Below are 21,323 nucleotides of genomic sequence, written 5' to 3'. Positions count from 1 at the left end.
TGGCGGTGCCACATACACGGAAAATTTGCTCGTTGCCAAACGAGAAAAGCTGCCCGAAGGAGCTCTCTAAAATATGGTAGCCTTAGCATCTCTGTGCTGAAAGAAAGTAATCCAGAAGTACATAATATGTACTTCATTGGATTGAGAAGAGAGGGAAGTGAATTCTTCACTGTCTGGGATTAAATTGATTGAACATCATCAAATCGCCGAAATGATTACAAAACTTTTTAAAAGCCTTGAAATTCTTTTTGGAAGCCACCAGATCTGTATATCTGACAGGACCTATAACAGGGCCACGGATAGTAGCGAGAAGCTCCATTCGGTTATCATAGAGAAGGAGAAAGGGACAAGACCACAGGATGTGTTCAGAAAATTGGTTAGGATATCCGCAGCAGCACGAAGGGGAGTCAACAATATTAAAAACAAATAACTTTTTATTAAATTTACCATGACCTGATAAAAACTGCGTGGTCCAGTGATCGGGAACTGTAAATACAAATGAATGCTATAAATTATTAGAAATTACTTAGAGAGAGTAGATTCTTTAGGCTTGTTTTGAACATTTGATGTTTGGATTTGCATCCGTCTGCGTCTGAGGTACAGATATTTACATATTATGTACATAATACAATAAACAATCGTAATTGCAGATACGGTGCGAGAACTACTCGGTCATGTACCAGGAACTGTTAAATCTGAGGCTCCGAGTGGTACATCCTTAGTAGGGGAGTTAGGAACAGAGTCGGGTATGACTCCTCTGCACTTGGCGGCGTACTCTGGAAATGAGAATGTTGTACGCCTGTTACTCAACTCCGTTGGTGTGCAAGTTGAAGCGGCAACTATAGAAAATGTAAGCCTTCATACTTTTCTCAAGTCGAGCAATAAGCAATACATATTTTGAAATGTTGTTGTGGTAACATAAAAAATATCGCTGGGAAAAATCACTTTGAATAAATATTTAGTGTTTGCCCATCGTGAATCGAACTTAAGCGTAGCCAAATGCCCAAACCAATATAGAAAAATTAACTTTTTTAAAACCATAAGAAATGTAATTAGCCTAAACGAACTTGTAAAAATATATTACGCAATAAGTCAATCAGCTTTGGAATATGGAATAATTGGATGGAGATGTGCAAATGACACATTGATCAAACAAATAATAATTGCACAAAAAGCTTTAATAAAAATTATCTTAAGAGTCCCAATCAGAACTATCTCCCTCGGTATATTCGTAAATCTTAATGTAACATCTGTAAAACAACTTTATTTAAAAGCTCCGTTACTGATGTACGCACACAAACATTCTTCTCTACCTTCCATAACTCATTTCATAAATACAAAAGTTACTAGATACTCCACCCTGTTGCTGCAAAAACAATAAAAAATTAATACAACCTTCGGTCATAGAGGATTGGCCTACTACTCGGTCAAAGTGTAAAATCTACTTCCATTGTCCATAAAGACAATTAGTAAATACTCCCAATATAAAATTGCTATTAAGAAATCGAAAGTGGAGGTGGGTTGCGCACGGATCGATGAGTGGATCAAGCCAAATAGGTAAAATTTTGTGTCTTGTTTATGAAATTTGGTCTACAAGTCTATATGAATGTGTTATGTTTTTTATGATTATTTTAGTTTATATTGCTTATTATGTTTAAGATGATAATTAGGTTAATTAGATTAATTACATTTTTATTTTCTTATTATGTTAAATAACTCATTTAAGGCATGTTTCACTTATTGTAAAATGTTTCCCTCGGCACGGGACACCCCAGTGAGGGAACATTATTCTGTATAAAAAAACTAATACAAACATTGTAAAAGTATAAATAAATAAATAAAACAAAATATACTACATAGTAGACGTAAAACACTTTTTTTAAATCACACGCCGAGTATTAAAAATAAAATAAAATAAAATGGTAACAAAAAATAAACACTCTGTATGCAAGTAATACATCTGTGTGAGTACGGTGTTTGCCCCAGTTTTGGTTTCGTTACCTGTACATAACGGTTTGATTTTGTGACTGCTGGATTAGACTCATTTTAAGAAATTTAATATGAACTAAGTTTGTATTTTTAGGGATATAATCCACTTCACCTGGCATGTTTCGGAGGGCATATGTCAGTAGTTGGACTTCTTCTTAGCAGATCGGCAGAACTTCTACAGAGTACTGATCGCCATGGAAAAACTGGCCTCCACATTGCCTCCAGTCATGGACACTACCAGATGGTTGAAGTTCTACTCGGTCAAGGTGCAGAGATCAACGCTACCGACAAGAATGGATGGACTCCTTTACATTACGCTTCTAAAGCGGGTTATTTAGACTGTGTGAAATTACTCTGCGAATCTGGGGCATCCCCTAAAAGTGAAACGACATTCAATTGCTCTCCAATATGGTTTGCTGCTTCTGAAGGACACAATGATGTTTTAGAATATCTCATGCTTAAAGAACACGATACATATTCCTTAATGGAAGATAGACGCTTTGTGTACAATCTAATGGTTTGCTCTAAGAATCATAACAACAAACCTATAGAAGAATTTATACTTGTATCACCAGCTCCAGTTGATGCTGCAGCAAAACTCTCAAACATTTTTATTAATCTTTCAACTAAGGTAAATACAAAACTTTAGGTTATGTTTATACACTGTAAAAACCACCCAACCAATACACAGTTAGGTACATATATTGAGTTATATTACTTAAAGCAAACTGGTCTAAGCAGAAATATATTTTTTTAGGAATTGCCTAGTTAGTGAAATAATTCATCCAAATGAATCTCACCTTTTTAAGTTATTTCTATAAATATTTTCAGTGTAGATCTGAAATGTTGTAATGTGTTTATAGGAAAAAGAACGAGCAAAAGATTTAATAGCTGCTGGCAAACAATGTGAAGCAATGGCTACTGAACTCCTTGCTCTAGCAGCAGGTTCTGACTCTGCGGGGCGAATTCTCACTGCCACGGATAGGAGAAATATGGAATTTCTCGACGTCCTCATAGAAAATGAACAAAAAGAAGTCATTGCGCACACGGTAGTTCAAAGATACCTTCAGGTGTGTAACAAGAAGAAATGTATCTTTTAAACTCTCTATATCTGAAGACTGACGATTTACATTTATATGACGAAAAAACGTTACTCTTTTAAATTAATACGCTTATACAGGCTCATAGTTTTTATTAGCTAGTGTAAAATAGTATTGCATTTCAGTATTTTTATCATAACTATGCTGTTGGTTTCTACTTTATCAAATAGATTTATAAAATAAAATCACAATTTTACCTATGCCAAAATATGTACTATAGTAATAGGTTGATATCTCAACCAATTTGGATAATTCTAATTACTCTCATGTGCTTTCAAATATTGCTTTTCTGTTTTACTTTTTCGTCGTTTTACTAATAAATAATTGACATAAAATCTAAGTTTTGGAGACTTTTCTTAATTCTATGGTTTTAGACAATCTAATCTATTTTCAAAATTCTATCGTAAGTGCTCTATATCTGTAACTGAAATCTAATCAATTCTGTCAAAATAGACTATATTCAATTCTGTAAAAATTTGTTTAGGAACTATGGCGAGGTAGCCTAACATGGGCACCGTGGAGGATACTGCTGCTATTTGTGGGCTTCATTATATGCCCGCCTGTGTGGGTCGTGTTCACGATGCCAGTGGGACACAAGTACAACAAAGTGCCCATCATTAAGTTCATGTCGTACCTCACGTCACACGTGTACCTCATGATCCTACTCATGGTGGTCGGCATCACTCCTATCTACCCTGTGGTACGTGCCAGCCTGCTGCCATACTGGTACGAATGGGGACTACTTGTGTGGCTCAGCGGGCTACTCCTCTTCGAACTTACAAACCCCAGTGAGAAGTCTGGCCTAGGATGGATCAAGCTAATGGTTCTCATCTTTGGGATGTGCGGTGTGGCCACACATGTCTCCGGAATGGTCATTGTGGAAAAAATACACTGGCCTACGCTCATGTACTGCAGAAACCAGTGTTTTGCTTTATCTTTTCTACTCGCCTGTGTACAAATCTTGGACTTTCTCTCCTTCCACTATCTGTTTGGACCTTGGGCTATAATTATTGGAGACTTGATGAAAGATTTAGCCAGATTTTTAGCCGTGCTGGCCATCTTTGTGTTTGGATTTTCTATGCACATTGTAGCCTTGAATCAGCCATTTAAAACATTGACACTCGAAGAAGTGAGAAGTTTGTCAAGACCGAAGCCAACTAAATACTTCTCAGACGGTAATATATATTTCCTTTATATTTTTCATTTATCTCATCGAGTATGTATTATATACCTTTAAATAGTGTGTTTTTTGGGGGTTTGATCTATTTATTTGTTTTATATTAAATTAACACACAACTTATGCAATAGATTCTTTATCCCCTGTACGAACCAAACGTGGAATACCTGACGACGTAGAATGGATCGAAACATCTCCCAAAAAAACGTATTACACTGATAGCTACAGAAGAAAACACAGAGTTGGGAGTAAGTTTATAAATCAGGGAGCCCTTAGTCCGCCACTGTCATTACACATTTTACACGAATGTGGAGTACCATGTACCGTATGTACAGCTAACGCATGTTTCGTTCACAATCACAGATCGCTGTAACATGATAGCAATACCTCGGGACCTTCTCAAGGTGCAGAATGTGTAGTGACTAGTACGGTAATGGCCATTAGTTGGTGTTGAATGCGTCCTGTCACCGTCCCATCTCCACACCCATCATTATGGATTGTTACCTTCGAATGCTTTTTGAAAAAGTCCATAATATTTTGCAAGTTGCATCTGTCCCTGAATGATATCATGGTCCGATCATAGCATGGAGTGTAATTTACCTTTTATTTGACGTGTTACAGCAGATTACCATATTGATGTTAGATAAACATTTGACCGTTTAGTGATTATTAGAATGTGCCGCTTTTTACTTTGTGGTATCCAAGTTGTCACGTGTTATGTCGGTATGAACGACACCTTCTCAATGGTCGGAATGTCGTTGCGCACTTGAAGAGCCTTGTATTTTTATTTTTTAGTTATATTTTGTTTCAGGTCGCACATTTTGTACTGAACCGATTTAGGCAATGTTTAGGCTGTTGGGTAGAGAGGCTGCCGCGCTCTTCTGCCGCGCATGGGGTATGCTCAGCGTTTGTTTTCATCGTCTGCCATTTTATTTTTGTTTCACGCTTACAATTATTTTATTTTGAGAATGATATTGTTTTCATTTTATTTTAATATCATTTTGGCTGTTTACTTTACATTTATGTTAGTTTTGTTTAACGCATCTCTGTGTCTTAGAGCATTGTTTGGCCTTTTCTGTCTGTTGCTGTTTTTTCCTCACGAAAGAGGAACTCATGCCCTTCCTGGTGACTTGTCCGTAGCGAGAATGACTCCAGTGGATGCATTCGAGAAGTTATTTTTCGCCGTGTTCGGACAGACAACTCCCGATGACCTAAACTATGCGCCGGAGTCTCGGCCAGAGTGGACACAAGGCCTCTTCAAGTTGGTTTTTGGTGTTTACATGTTGGTGTCCGTCGTCGTGCTAATAAACCTGCTCATTGCTATGATGTCCGACACTTACCAACGAATTCAGGTAAATTGGTTTCTTTTATTGTGAATTTTGGTATTTTGTGATTGCAGTGAAAATGAACCCGATTCTGTCGTTTGAGCTGCTGTTTTTCGCTGTGTTCGGACAAACGACCACAGACCAGACGCATGCCTCCCCCCCAGTCCAGCAGCCTGCATGGACGGAATATCTTTACAAAATTGTCTTCGGCATTTACATGTTGGTCTCCGTGGTCGTGCTGATCAATCTACTCATTGCTATGATGTCAGACACGTACCAGCGGATACAGGTAATGTTTTAAATTATTCAAGAGGTCGAGAGCCCTCCTCTTGGGAATTGTTATCTAAAATTTGGTAAGATTGACAAAATATGTAAAACCAATATTTTACTATAATCCTAAACCTATCCCAAATTACTTTTCTTTCTTATTACTATTACTATGTGGAACAATAATTTTAAACATTCCTTCTTTTTTTCCATTTCAAAATTAATAAAGAGCTATAATATGATTTTTTTTATTAAATCGGAATGAAGAATGCATTGATAAACTTTATTATATTTAATGTCTGCAATCTGCTGTTAGTGTTGCACTTCAGGTGAATTTCTGGGATCGATTCCCAATTGGATCAGCATTTAAAAAAATAAAAAATAAAACATTTCACTGAATTTTTTTTACTATGATGATTCTTAAACTTCTGTCAAATGTATAAAGGTAAAACTGTAAGAATCAATGCAGTGTCTTTTGTACCAATATCTACATGCAGATGGAGAAAAGAATAGTTTTTTATCACAATTATTCTAAATGATATGATATTTGGTATGATATGATATGGTGATATTTTTTTCTTTTTATAGAAATACACAGACATAAATATATATTTTGTAGTACTATCATTTGTATAAAATTACCTGGCGTGGTATTTGTTCTTTGATAATGATCTGTTCTCACAATAAATTTACTAAGTTTTACAACATAAAACAATAAAAGAAACAAATATAGTTTTCATTGTTTTATTCTGACCACATTTTTTTTTATGGTATACCTTTGTTTTCTATTAATTAAGTTATTAAATCATAGCAAATACTTAATTTTTTATGATACCTACAGGCACAATCTGACATAGAATGGAAATACGGGCTATCAAAACTAATTAGAAATATGCATCGTACCACAACGGCTCCATCACCCTTAAATCTGGTCACAACGTGGCTTATGTATCTGATAGCAGTTTGTAAGGTAAGGATGTACCTGTCTTTGTATAATTTTTAAACAAATAATGTTTTTGTTTAAAAGTACCTGATTTTGATTGAAGCTCTATCTATACTTTTGATGAAATAATTTTGTAAAGTTCAATTTAACGTGGGGTTTTTAACATATTATTGTTTTTTTTTTATATTAATGCTCGATTTGTTATATCATTTCAGGCACGGGTGGCAAAGAGAAAGCGTCCGAGCTTAGTGCATCTCATAGGACTTCAAAGGAACCAAATGAGCGCCAGAACGAAAGCGGGAGCTAAATGGTTATCAAAAGTTAAGAAAACTCAAGTGGAACCCAAAGGTGCAACATAAAAATATATTACAATATTAAATATGGTAATGTATCCAAAAAAAACACGTTTATTGGATTTTAATTCTACTTAATTTTTTAGAATATACAAGAGGGTATATTGTGACGCGTTTCAACATTTTCAAACCTTTTGAGATTTTCAAGACGTTTCCAAACCTTTTTCAAACCATTTTCAATTTGGAGTTTGAAAATTTCCTGACAAGACGAAATGCATCACAATATACCCTCTTGTATATTTTAAAAAATAAAGTAGAATTAAAATCCACTAAACATGTTTTATTTTGGATACATTACCAAATTTAAAATGGAAATCTACCAATTGTCTGCTTACACAAAACATTTATTTTATTTTATTTATATCATGTTCACTAAATACTACACGTGGACCCAATAAATCAAGTAGTTTTTTCTTACACGGGTGGTAATCTGATATCATTATTTTCGAAGTAAGACAGGAGAGGACTAAAAGAAATATTGTTTATTTGGTTATTCATTATTGTTTTCTTATAATGAATCGCTTTTTTAATTTCTAAGATTTCTAAGTTGTCTAATTTTAATATTTTATTTTCAACATGAAGTACTTTTAATCCAGTGTCTTTATTGAAGTTATGTTTATTTTCTATCAGATGATTTGCGAATTCAGAAAAATTATTATTATTTAAGCATCTTAAGTGTTCTTTTACTCTAATATTAAAGTTTCTTTTAGTTATTCCAATGTAGATTGAATCACAATCATTACAATTTAATTGGTATATTCCAGATTTATTATATTTATGGACTTTGTCTTTGTGATTTTTTAACAATGTTTCCATATTATTAGCCGGTTTAATGTTTGGTAGTAGGGAATTTGATAATTGTTTTGAAAAAATGTCATTTTTAAAAAGAATCCGCCTCCATTGTTTACGTGGGTTTGCTTTATTTACTGTGGGAGTCGAATATAAATATTTGTTTATAAGTTTGCGTTTTTGTTTTTGATTTAATATTTTACCAATTAAGTTCTCATTATATCCATTATTATTAGCAATCTGTTTTATTGTATTAAGTTCTTTTTTTAAATTAGTTTCATCTAGTGGAACGTTAATTAACCTATGTATCATTGAATGGAATGCGGAATGTTTATGGGCAATTGGATGATTTGAAGAATTATGAATAATTGTGTCTGTATATGTTGGTTTACGGTATATATCGAAATCAATTTTTTTATTTTTTATTGTTAAAGACAAGTCATGAAAGTTTAATTTTTTATCTTTTTCTATTTCTAATGTGAGTTTTATTTCTTTATGTAATGAATTTAGGAAATTTAGAAATGTCTGAAGTTCTCGATCCGACTCTGTAAATAAACAAAAAACATCATCCACAAAACGGCGATTACCACCCGTGTAAGAAAAATCCACTTGATTTATTGGGACCACGTGTAGTATTTAGTGAACATGATAGAAATAAAATAAAAAGGAATCAATTCATTAGTTACGTAAACCTTGACAAAGAAGCTTGATTGCTTTGAAACCGGTCGGTGAAAAATAAAAATTAGTGGTTAAAAAAAAGTCGTTTTATTTATTTTATTATAATGAATAACCACAAAGTTAGTGGTTCAAATATAAACTTTATATTTTGTGGTTGCCTAAATTTTAAACAGCACTGGTGTATGCTGCATATAAAATATAATATAGTACTATAATGCGGTAGTTCTCTCTATTTTCTTTAGTTCTCTCTATTTATCCCAGCGTTTTGGAGAAAAGTATGTACTATTTTGTGAGTTCTTATAATATTGCACCGCCTACGGCAAATATTTCTGTTGACTTTTTAATTTTTTGCAGAATCAGTGGCTCTATCCGTGGTGCACTTGAGTCCTCTCGGCTCACAGCTGAGCTTCTCCAGCACAACTCGGATAGAAAATGTTGCAGACTGGGAAACTATAGCAAAGCGTTACCGCGCTCTCTGGAGAGACAGCGCCGAAGGTCCGGCTAGAACGGAGTCAGAAGATGTAACTTCAACCACATCTGAGGTTCCTCCTGCTGCTACCGCGACTGTCCCTGCTGCTGGACAACCTTGAAGTCCTCAGTACCATTGATCGTTGAAGAGCTCTATTAAATCATCATCATTGCGGTTGGCACCACTCAGCTTTTTTAGCTGGCTACTTTACACCGACACAGCCAACGCCGGCTCTCACGTCGTGCCTAACTCCTGTACGCTGCTGATGATAATCATCATCACCCGATGGTGCGTGAATAAAGGTGATCAGTCTTACGGTTCGGGTGCCAGTCCAGAAATAGTGAAATATTGCGGTGCAAAACCACCTCTTAACTAAACATTTCATGTCGACCTTGCCAGGAATTGATCCTAAGACCACAAACATGGTATGGAAACCTGTCAACTGCCACATTACAAGACGAACTTATCTCCATTTGATTTTCATTTTCCTCCTGGACACGGGCAATACAGGTATACTAAATTGAATACCATGCAAAAAATGTGGAATATCCTAATCGTAATGAGAAAATTAACCACTGAATTAAAATTCATTTACCAACTACGTAGTACTTAAATGGTAATTTTTTACAAACGTGGAAAATTTTAGTGCATGTTTTAATCAATTGAAGTAAAAGATGTACCAATATTTTTATGTATCGTATCTAAAACAAAAAATAATTTAAGGACAATATTTTAAACTACAGCGAAGTTATTCATGCAAAAATAGTGGTCCGAATATGTGAAATAGTGATTCGCACGGGAACAAAAAACTAATCAAAAATCTTTAATTTGCTTAACAATATAATGAATTAATATGTCTTCCGAGTGCTTGGAGAAAATTGTTTAAGCAAAAATGTGTTAAGATTGCAAAAAGAAAGTTGAAATCAACCGAAGCAAACAATTATTCTTTAAAAAGAAATCCGTATTTGTAAATAAGTCATGTATATAATTAAGAATGCGTATTATAAATTTGTCGATTCAAAATCAACCATGTTGCCAATAGAAATATTACTATTACTTATAATATTTAGTTCATTGTGGCAAAGTAAAAGAAATGAATATTATTGTATATATGGATGAATGCATATTGCATTTAAATTATTGTATTTAATTGTCAATACATGAAATAAGTTCAAATGTACCAATTATTTATACCTACCAAGAAATAAATATGTATTTGTTGTCCAAAAAAATCACCATTTGATGTAGTTATTATGTAGAACTTACCATTAAGATCCGAAAAGCATTTATTCAAATTTTATTTTAATTTTTCATTTATCTAGAACTTTTGCATAAAAAACTATGGATTTATCAGGAAAAAAAAAATCTGCGTTCAACAAATAATTATGTTCATTAACCAAAATAATGGAAGAATACGTTATTTTAGTTACCTTACCTAACCTAACCAAAAAAATGGAACTACGTATTATTTTAGTTACCTATTCTTATTTATGTAGGTACTTCTGTCATGTTATAGAGTAAAAACTTGTTATTAATCAATTTATTGAAACAGTTTTATTAAATTGTAAAACTATCTTCTGTACAATTTTTGAGAATGGTCAGTAAAAATCAAGATATACTTATTAAATGCTTTGCACTCTTTAGAGATTTGAATATCAACTGAAATGCATAATATTTATTTACAGATCATTGAATGTTATGTGTTTTACAACAAAAAAAAATATCAATTCAAATTAGGAATGAAAGTACTAGTTGTTTACATTTTGACAAAAGACAACTTACTTGAAATATTATAAGAAATTAATGTATGACTTGTTAGTGCTATTATGGTGATAATACACTCTTAAGAATATTTTATTGTTAACAGAAATATAAATGGCATAGAGTCTCATATCCGATACTTAGGACCAGCACACAGCTCCTTTGTCAGTTTATTGCACGCATGCTGAAACATAATATTTTTGTCCATTTAACATATACATATATACAAACTAATGAATGCGAACATTGTTGATTGTGCTTGGAAACAACATTTCAGCAGTGGTCTGATCACAAATTGATCTTCCAAATTTTTTAAAAATCTTATTCAAATATATTATACTTCAACAGAAATTTTCATTCAAAAATAATTTGTTATTTTTGTCAGTATCATGTTACAATATGTATAACAACGGTAATTCGATCCTGTATTGTATCACAAGTTGTGTTGTATTCCAGTAGAATAATTTCTGCGACATATTTATTAAAAAAAGGTTATAACAGCATACATACCTTGCGACCATATTTTAATCTAAATTATGGCTAAATTGCACTGCAGAAAGGTGATATCTTGTGATCACTGGTCCAAAATTTTTTACCCTTCCTAATGTGAAATTAGTCAAGATCATAGAATTATATACCTACTTAATTATATGGTCAAGATTAATGCCGATACTGAATAGAAATATACATATGCAAAAATAAAATTTCAAATCAAATAACTTTTTTTAGAAATCAATGAGGAAGCTCAGCACTATGGAAAATTGAATATAAAAAATGTTTTCTTATACGCGATAAAAATAAGAGCTAAATATTGTACAGCGAAGATTCTCAAAAATGTATGAAAAAGTTAATAAAAATTAACTTCATCACAAGTTCGTCCGAATCAACCAATAATAGTGTTGTGATAGATTTCCAGTTTCCGGGTAGCCAATTCACCTATCAGCAGAACTCACCGACTAGAACTTGTGACGTCACGGGCGGAGTAATTTCAGAATTACAAAACATTAAAAAAGTCATAGCGGTGATGATAACGATACAGATTTGTCATTATTGTTATATTGGCTTAGTTTGATAGTTTAAAATATCCACTGAACTTCCTCATTATATAATTACCATTGTTAACTACAAGAGTTTCCCATCTCACCTGCCTGATGACAAAACGGTGCATCTATAGATGCCGAAATACGCCTCAAAATATTCTACTCTCGGAGATATATCATATTATGGTATTGAAGATTATTGTTTATAAGGCTTCCTAGCCAATTGGCAACTTGAGCTAATTATAGAAAAGTCCTCATTTAAATTCCATAAAATATTTTAAAGGGGATTATCTCATTTTGAGCTTTTTTGAGATGCATCGTTTTGACATAAGACGGATGATCTTTCCATTACTTTATTTATTTTATTGATATAAAAATCATAAGACTTGGATTCAAAAAACAAATCTAGGGGTGTTTTGACCTCCGCTGTTGATGTAAAAAAAACGTTTTGTAATTCTGTAGCAATCTGAATAAGTGAAAATAATGATACTGTGATCGATCGACAAAATTGAATACAGCTCTTCATAAGGACAGACCGATTACATATGGCAAAAATAACCAAATTTACAAAAAACACAATATATTTATGAGATCCTGAGATCTATTCGTTATTGTTATACTCTTACCAAGTATTTTGTTAACACATAGATCTCCATAAGAGCCATCGACGACTAGCAAAGTAGACCTACATTTTTGTTGTAACCCAGCAAAAACTTTTTTAATGTTAAATTTTAAAAAATAATAATTTTCTAATGCTAAAAAACTTCAACAAAATAAAATATTGATATGGTTACCCGAGTCATTAAATGAACATTTCAATATCTTACTAACGAAGCGGACGTTATTCTTTTCTGCGGAATCATTAGGCATTCTCTGTTGATAAAATATAATTAAAATATTATATTTTTAATGGCCATTTCAATATTTCTTCTCTGGTTTTGTATAAACTCGCATTTGTTAGATATAAATAACAGTAGTCTTTAGACTTATAAAGACTGCATTTTTTCTGACAAACGCCATTCTCCAATAATTCAAATTCATTTGATAAATGGACAGCCTGTCGATATAATTTAAACATCAAATATTGAACACGCTTTTTTTCAGTTGGTTAAATGCTAACTAAAAAAATATTGCAACGAAATTTGACCCAAATATTCTCAATTACAAACTTTACAATATGTAATATCTCCAATATATTTTTTAATATAACCATGTTATTTATTATTGATTTATTTAAAACCGATGCTTATACAAAATAATTAGACACATCTAAATAATGTGCCTTACTCTGTCAAAATTGTAATGTCTGTAAAAACATCAAGTGTTCAAGCTTAAACAAGTAATGAAGAAACATAATGAGCTACAAAAATTGTGAACATCTAATTCTAATAACAAAAGATTATTTTACTAAAAATAATCTAACATTTGATAAATTTTAATTGGAAATAAATAATATTTTACAGAAATTTGTTTCATTTCTTATAGATTCTAAATTATTTGATTACTTCTTTTACACGAGTTCTGGGTTTGGTTCCCACAAATATCAAATACCACTTTCCACAAACTCCATAATACACATGCAATTTACCCTTATTCTTATATTTATTGATCTCTTGTACCTACTTGTTAACCGTACAGTATAATAGTTAACCAAATCTAAAACCTCATTTATGACAGCATAATCTGCTATCCACAGAAAGAAGGCGGACTAACAGATGATTTTATAATTATAATATGTTTCTGTCCATGCACCAATAATTAAGATAAATGTTTATTATTGATTAGGTTTCCTCCCATTTGATATCATAAGTTACATAAATTTAATGTAAATTGTATTATGTAAAACTTTTTCTTTATTTTAACATGGCACTACAGCCCGTTGTGGGCCCTGGCCTCCTCCAGAATACGTCTCTATTCCTCTCTGCACCCTGCGGCACTTTTCCAGTTCGTTAGGCCATTTGCTCTAATGTGTTACGACCCATGACGCCAAAGAATTCGAATTTGGCGCTGGGGTCTAAGCTTACATAATCGACCACTAGATGTCAGGTGTTACTAAGGGCTGGGGTGACGCCAGCTTGGTGACGCCACTACGAATTGCTAGGGGAAGATAGAAAGCTTGGTATCGAGAGAGAATTGTGCAAAGTCCGATAAGTGTGAATTGAGCGATAATTGATAAATAAACTATTTAATTACTAATAAAAACCGTGTTATTATTTAAGAGCCGTCATAAATTCAGAAGTGGGATTCATCCAAATTGCGAAAATCGAGAGTTAAATTGTGTGTGCCTTTGTTCTCTTTGTTTACTGACGCTACGCTACAACCTGTTGAGTGTTTTTGTGTATGCCACCGATTGTTTGGACGTTTCCCCACATCGTGTAGGACATTATTTAGTTTAATATTTCTTGTGCCTTATTCGTGATTTTCGGACAATTTAATTGCCAAAGTTTCGGATAAGAACACTTGTGCGGAAATGGATCGTTACCACCCGGAGGAGGATCAGCGTCAGCGGCTCGAGACGGATAGAGATTCGGAGGGGGAGTCAGCGAACACCATCCTAAGGCAGCTCATGGAGGAGAAGCTTCAAGGGATGGTGCAAAGCTATTTCTCCCAAATCCATTTTGCGCCGCCAAGGCACGCGTCGTCTTCTTTGGGGCAGGTGCGAGGGGAAAACATTATTCCTCCTTTCAGTCCCGAGGACAAGAGCACTAATGTCGTCTTATGGCTTCGCAGAATCGACCAACTAGGCGCCATACACGGATGGGACGACTACACCAAGTCGTTCTTCATGCAGTCCAAGTTGTCGGGCCAAGCCAGAGACTGGTTCAACCGGCTCGACAACTACGATCTGTCGTGGGGCGCCTGGAAGGTCAAGCTTGCGAGGGCTTTTCCGAGACGGCATGAATTTGCGGAAGCCTTGGAGGAGCTAGTGGCGAGGAAGAAGACCAGTGGAGAGTCCATGACTCACTACTTCCACGCCAAGCTCGCATTGGTACACCGATGCAAGATAGACGATGAGGATGCGATATCCTGCATCATTCGGGGTCTACCAGTCGAGCTGCAGGCGAACGCCAAGGCTTTCCAGTGCTCGACTCCGCAAGAATTGTATGCAGGATTCTTGTCTTCACTGGATGGGTACCAGACGCCCTCAGGAAGTGCAGGTACCAGAGGTGCTGTCCGATCAGCCCCACAAAGGACATTTGGAGACAGCCGTAACTGGTCTTCTCGTGTGCTGCCAGCCCCACTGGTGACCTGTTATAACTGTGGGAAGAGGGGGCACATTTCGAAGGAGTGCCGCCTGCGGGACCAGAGGGCATGTACCAAATGCTTGAAACGGGGACATTTGGCCAAAGATTGTCGTAAGTCAGTCCCGGAGAAGTCAAAGGTAATGTTGATCGGAAAGCGAGATAATATATTTTATAAAGTGGGCAAAATTAACAACCACGCTGTGAGGGTGTACTTGGATAGTGGCAGCCAGGTAAATATATTATCATCAAAAATAGCAGAGGCCTTGAAGCTAAGGAGATCAGTAAAAACTGAGCCTCTTATTGGGTTTGCTGGAGGTATCACTTTCTCCTTAGGTGAAGTAATATTCCGTCTTCAGATAGACGGGATCGAGATGGATACAAGGGCACTTGTATCTGATGCAGATATGAGAGATGCAGATCTGATAGTTGGGCAGCCAGTCATCAATAACAGTGAGGTAATATTTACAGTTAGTCAAGGCATGGCTCGGTTAGAAATGGATCAAACACACCACTTAGAGGAGATGGATGTTTGCGAAGATCCTCGCATCACAGTGGAGTTGCAGGAAGATACTGTGATAGATGTTGGGGAATCGAGATATGTTCCGGTGATTATTAAAGGTAATGCTGGAGGTACGGTTTGTACGAAACCACGATACTTTGAGTTAGGTAAGATAAGTTACATGTTACCAGCCACCATCATGACTGGAGAGAGAGGATTGATGTCTGTCTCCAATATGGGTCACGAACGAATTCAATGGAGTGCAGGACAAGTCATCACTCGTGCTGACTTATGTGCAGAACATGTTCCGAGAGAAAAAGTTAACCGTGAGAATACATCTATGAGAGGCATGTCAGGCCAAATGCCACATACAAGTATTATGAGAGTGAGAGTAGGAGATATCCAAGTTGGTGAAATACCATCTGATAGTATGAATGAACTGTTGACAGTTCTAAATAGACACACAGATGTGTTTGCAGATCACGAGTACGATCTGGGGACCACCAATATGGCAGAGATGTCAATTAGTTTGACTACAGATAAACCTATATTTTACAGGCCTTATCGTTTATCCTATGCAGAAAATGAAGTTGTTCGCTCCAAGGTTAGAGCCTTGTTAGACGCAAACATAATAAGAGAATCGAATTCAAATTACGCATCGCCTGTTATTCTTGTTAAAAAGAAAACTGGCGATTACCGTCTGTGTGTTGACTATCGAGCGTTGAACGCTATCACAGTTAAAGACCGTTTCCCACTGCCTCACATCGAGGACCAACTCAGTCGATTGGGAAGTGCTAAATATTTCTCAAGTTTGGATTTAGCTCAGGGGTATCATCAAGTTCCAATCGCTGGGGACTCTATTCATAAAACATCATTTGTAACCCCTGATGGACAGTACGAGTATGTGAAAACACCATTCGGATTAGCCAATGGTCCGGCAGTGTTCCAACGCTTAATTAATAGAGTACTAGGCAAACTAAGAGATGAAAGAGTTCTGGCGTTTATGGATGACATTCTCATTCCGTCAGCAGAAATTACTGAGGGCATTAATTTACTTGAGAAAATACTTATACGTTTATCAGAGGCTAATTTAAAACTTAATTTGAGTAAATGTTTCTTTCTTAAAACCAGTATTAGTTATCTCGGTCATGAGGTCCAATCACGAGAAGTCAGGCCAGGGAATCTAAAGATTGCAGCTGTTATGAGTTTTCAAACACCCATTAACGTACATCAAGTTCGTCAATTCATTGGATTAGCTAGTTATTTTAGAAAATTTGTTAGAGATTTTGCAAAAATTGCACAACCTCTGACATCGCTTACAAGAAAACAGACAGACTGGAGTTGGGGTGAGCCCCAGGAAAATGCATTTCAAACACTGAAAAGTACTCTCACTTCCAGACCTGTTTTAGCTCTCTACGATAGAACATCAGAAACAGAAGTCCATACGGATGCATGTAAAAATGGACTCGGAGGGATTTTATTACAAAAGCAACAGGATAATTCTTTAAAACCGGTATATTATTTTAGTAGAGTAACAACAAAAGAGGAAAAACATTATCACAGTTATGAATTAGAAACACTTGCTGTAGTAGACTCACTTAAGCGCTTTAAAATATATTTAATTGGACTACATTTTAAAGTAGTTACTGATTGTATCGCAGTCAAATCGACTCTAACAAAAAAGGATATAATTCCGAGAATAGCGAGATGGTGGTTAAGTATTCAGGACTTCGACATGGAAATTGAATATCGACCTGGAGATAAAATGAAGCACGTTGATGCGTTAAGTCGAAATCCTATTGATTTGCTTCCAGCAAATGTTAACGTTATTGCGCAAGCTGACTGGTTCTTGACATTACAACTGCAGGACCCTAAATTACAAGCGATCATTCGCCTTCTGCAAGCAGAAGAGGCTGATCAACAGATGATTACAGATTTTGTATTTAAAATGAACGACTTTATAGGAAAACATTGCACGGGGATAGATTAGTAGTACCAGCCGGAGGTCGCTTTAGTATAGTTCGAAAGAATCACGATGATATTGGACATATTGGTTTAAAACGTTGTGAAAACAGGATTAAAAGTGAGTACTGGTTTCCAAAAATGACTCGGTTCATAAGAAAATATGTAAGCGCTTGTATAGAGTGTAGTTTTAGAAAAGGTAACTACGGAAAGGCTGAGGGAAAACTTCATCCGATTCCTAAACCCGACAACCCCATGATTTGTATTCATATCGACCACCTAGGTCCATTTAACCAATCGAGACGTAGATATAAATACTTATTAGTAGTAGTTGATTCTTTTAGTAAGTTTGTAATAGCAAAACCCGCTAAAACGGTGAGTTCGATGGAAACCATTAGACTTCTAGAAGAAATATTTGCATACTTCGGTACTCCATCACGTATTATTACAGATCAAGGTAAAGCATTTACAAGTAGATATTTTAAAGAGTTAGCTGTCCGAAAACAATTTAAACACATCATGAATGCTGTGGCTACGCCACGAGCTAATGGGCAAGTTGAGAGAGTTAATAGGACTATTTTAGATGCTATGCGTACCAGCATAAGCGACCAGACGAAATGGGAAGAGAGTATTCCTAGTATTATACGAGGTATTAATAATACAATCAATGAGTCGACAAAAGTGTGTCCGTTTGAACTAATGTTTAGTTTCAAAAGTAGATTACTACCGGATATGGAAAGCTCTGACCGCCAGGAGCCAGTAGAAACTTTACGCCAGCGGGCTCGAGGAAGCATTCAGAAAGCTGCGATACGAATGAAAGAGCAGTATGATAGAAAACGAAAGCGGGCGAGAGTATATAAAGTTGGTGATTTGGTGTTGTGGAAAGGCGCACCAGCTTGTACAACAAGTGGTGTCAATAAGAAACTGGATGATAAATATTCAGGGCCTTATAAAGTATCTACGGTGATAGGAAATGATAGATATAAAATCAGGAGTATTAAAGGTATCCGGGGATATAAAAACTTCACAGCTATTGTGGCAGCCGATGCAATGAGACCATACATTTCTTTAAACGCAGTGACGTCGGAGTCAGATGAAAGTGATGGAAGTATGAGGGACAGAGAAGACCTTATTGATTTACTAGAGAGTTAGTGTTTACTGAAACTGAATTGAGTTCTTTATGAAAAGTTAAAAATAAAGTATAATATTACATAGTTGGTTGCTCAACAAGTAAGTTTGATGAATATCGATTCATATGCTAAATTGAGTTCTATATGAAACGTTAAAATGGAGTATACCATTACATAGTTGGTTGCTATATGAGAAAGTTTGAGAATTATGGATTCATTCGCTGAATTGAGTTCTTTATGAAAAGTTAAAATAAAGTATAATATTACATAGTTGGTTGCTAAACGAGTAAGTTTGATGAATATTGATTCATACGCTTAATTGAGTTCTGTATGAAAAGTTAAAATGGAGGATATTACTTATTTGGTTGCTATGTGAGTAAGTTTGATGAATACTGAATCATACGCTGAATTGAGTTATATATAAAAACTTAAAAAGAGAATAATACTACATATTTGGGTGCTATGTGAGTTGACGAATATGGATTCACATGCTGAATTGAGTTCTATGAGAAAACTTAAAATAGAGTACAATGTTACACATTTTGGTGTTATGAGAGCAGCCAGATACATACTCAAGTCAAGTAGTATTGAGGAAGTTGGAAATAAGTATAAGTTTGAGAGTTTGACTGCCATGTGGGCACGAAATTTGAAATTGAGGCCTTATAGAGTACTAAGATTCGTGTGGCAACTTGAAATAAAAGTAGAGCAATGTGTATGTGTGTGATCCAAAGTGAGTATTTAAAGCTCCCATGAGGGTAGAGCAATGTGTGTGATCCAAAGTGAGTTTGGACACTGAGTAATTAAAGCTCCCATGAGGGTAGAGCAATGTGTGTGTGTATGTGTGTGTCCAAAGTGAGTTTGGATACTGAGTATTTAAAGCTCCCATGAGGGTAGAGCAATGTGTGTGTGTATGTGTGTTATCCAAAGTGAGTTTGGATACTGAGTATTTAAAGCTCCCACAAGGGTAAGCTAGGTGTGTGTGTGCGTGATCCAAAATGAGTTTGGGCACAGTATATTTCAGGCTCCCACGAGGGTAGAGCCTAGAGTGAGTGTTTACACCCAGCCAGGTGTATCCACTAGTGTTTAGCTTCCACGAGGGTCAAGCTAAGAGTGTGTAGCTTCCATGAGGGTCAAGCTAAAAGCGTGTACCAAAACGAGTTTGGGCACAGTGTGTTTCAGGCTCCCACGAGGGTAGAGCCTAAAGTGAGTGTATGCACCCAATCAGGTGTATCCACTAGAGTTTTAGCTTCCACGAGGGTCAAGCTAAGTGTGCTCCAAAATGAGTTTGGGCACAGTATATTTCAGGCTCCCACGAGGGTAGAGCCTAGAGTGAGTGTTTACACCCAGCCAGGTGTATCCACTAGTGTTTAGCTTCCACGAGGGTCAAGCTAAGAGTGTGTAGCTTCCATGAGGGTCAAGCTAAAAGTGTGTACCAAAACGAGTTTGGGCACAGTGTGTTTCAGGCTCCCACGAGGGTAGAGCCTAGAGTGAGTGTATGCACCCAATCAGGTGTATCCACTAGAGTTTTAGCTTCCACGAGGGTCAAGCTAAGTGTGCTCCAAAATGAGTTTGGGCACAGTATATTGCAGGCTCCCACGAGGGTAGAGCCATGAGTGAGTGTATGCACCCAATCAGGTGTATCCACTAGAGTTTTAGCTTCCACGAGGGTCAAGCTAAGTGTGCTCCAAAATGAGTTTGGGCACAGTATATTTCAGGCTCCCACGAGGGTAGAGCCTAGAGTGAGTGTTTACACCCAGCCAGGTGTATCCACTAGAGTTTTAGCTTCCACGAGGGTCAAGCTAAGTGTGCTCCAAAATGAGTTTGGGCACAGTATATTGCAGGCTCCCACGAGGGTAGAGCCATGAGTAAGTGTATACACCCAATCAGGTGTATCCGCTAGAGTTTTAGCTTCCATGAGGGTCAAGCTGAGTGTGCTCCAAAAACGAGTTTGGGCACAATATATTTTATGCTCACCATTGAGCTATTGCATGTAGTATTGTAACAAAAATATTTTTATTGCAGGAATAAATTTGGATTGAAAATGTAAATGATGTGAGACATCAGGGTAAGGTCGAGCGTTGGGAGGACCCAACGCATTTCTAGGGTGGGAGAGTGTTACGACCCATGACGCCAAAGAATTCGAATTTGGCGCTGGGGTCTAAGCTTACATAATCGACCACTAGATGTCAGGTGTTACTAAGGGCTGGGGTGACGCCAGCTTGGTGACGCCACTACGAATTGCTAGGGGAAGATAGAAAGCTTGGTATCGAGAGAGAATTGTGCAAAGTCCGATAAGTGTGAATTGAGCGATAATTGATAAATAAACTATTTAATTACTAATAAAAACCGTGTTATTATTTAAGAGCCGTCATAAATGTCATTTTCTTGCTCTACATAAAACTTACCTTTATCCAAAAATGATACCATGTTAAAGCCAAAAAAATTACCAGTTTACGTATTTTCATGCTAATTTTTCAATACTTTATTAAATAAAAAAATGTGTTAGTACTTTTTTCTCCAAAAGCTATAAGGTAGTAAAAGTATAACGTAGTTTTCAAAGTCTACAGAAAAAAATGGATAAGTGAAAACATAAGTG

General features: G+C 35.8%; 2 protein-coding genes across 2 annotated transcripts in view; both read left to right on the top strand.

Moving 5' to 3' along the window:
* nompC (no mechanoreceptor potential C) overlaps positions 1-9,211 on the top strand; it is a 131,042-nt gene extending 121,831 nt beyond the window's left edge. The window contains exons 11-18 of the mRNA XM_088240747.1: positions 651-850; positions 2,084-2,620; positions 2,853-3,059; positions 3,574-4,264; positions 5,407-5,618; positions 6,700-6,828; positions 7,017-7,149; positions 8,976-9,211. Coding sequence (XP_088096873.1) covers positions 651-850; positions 2,084-2,620; positions 2,853-3,059; positions 3,574-4,264; positions 5,407-5,618; positions 6,700-6,828; positions 7,017-7,149; positions 8,976-9,211 — 2,345 coding nt within the window. The remainder of the gene's footprint in view (positions 1-650; positions 851-2,083; positions 2,621-2,852; positions 3,060-3,573; positions 4,265-5,406; positions 5,619-6,699; positions 6,829-7,016; positions 7,150-8,975) is intronic.
* Positions 9,212-13,943: 4,732 nt separating this feature from the next.
* Positions 13,944-21,073, top strand: LOC148271938 (uncharacterized). The gene has a single exon (XM_088240739.1). The coding sequence runs from the start codon at positions 14,362-14,364 to the stop codon at positions 17,623-17,625; it is 3,264 nt and encodes a 1,087-aa protein (XP_088096865.1). The 5' UTR covers positions 13,944-14,361; the 3' UTR covers positions 17,626-21,073.
* The last annotated feature ends 250 nt before the right edge of the window (positions 21,074-21,323 follow it).

The sequence above is a fragment of the Micrasema longulum genome, unplaced genomic scaffold, assembly GCF_059751315.1.
Source record: "Micrasema longulum isolate JH-2025_06_02 unplaced genomic scaffold, ASM5975131v1 h1tg002578l, whole genome shotgun sequence".
In the NCBI taxonomy this organism is placed as follows: Eukaryota; Metazoa; Arthropoda; class Insecta; order Trichoptera; family Brachycentridae; genus Micrasema; species Micrasema longulum.
This window is presented reverse-complemented; position numbering and strand designations above follow the sequence as displayed.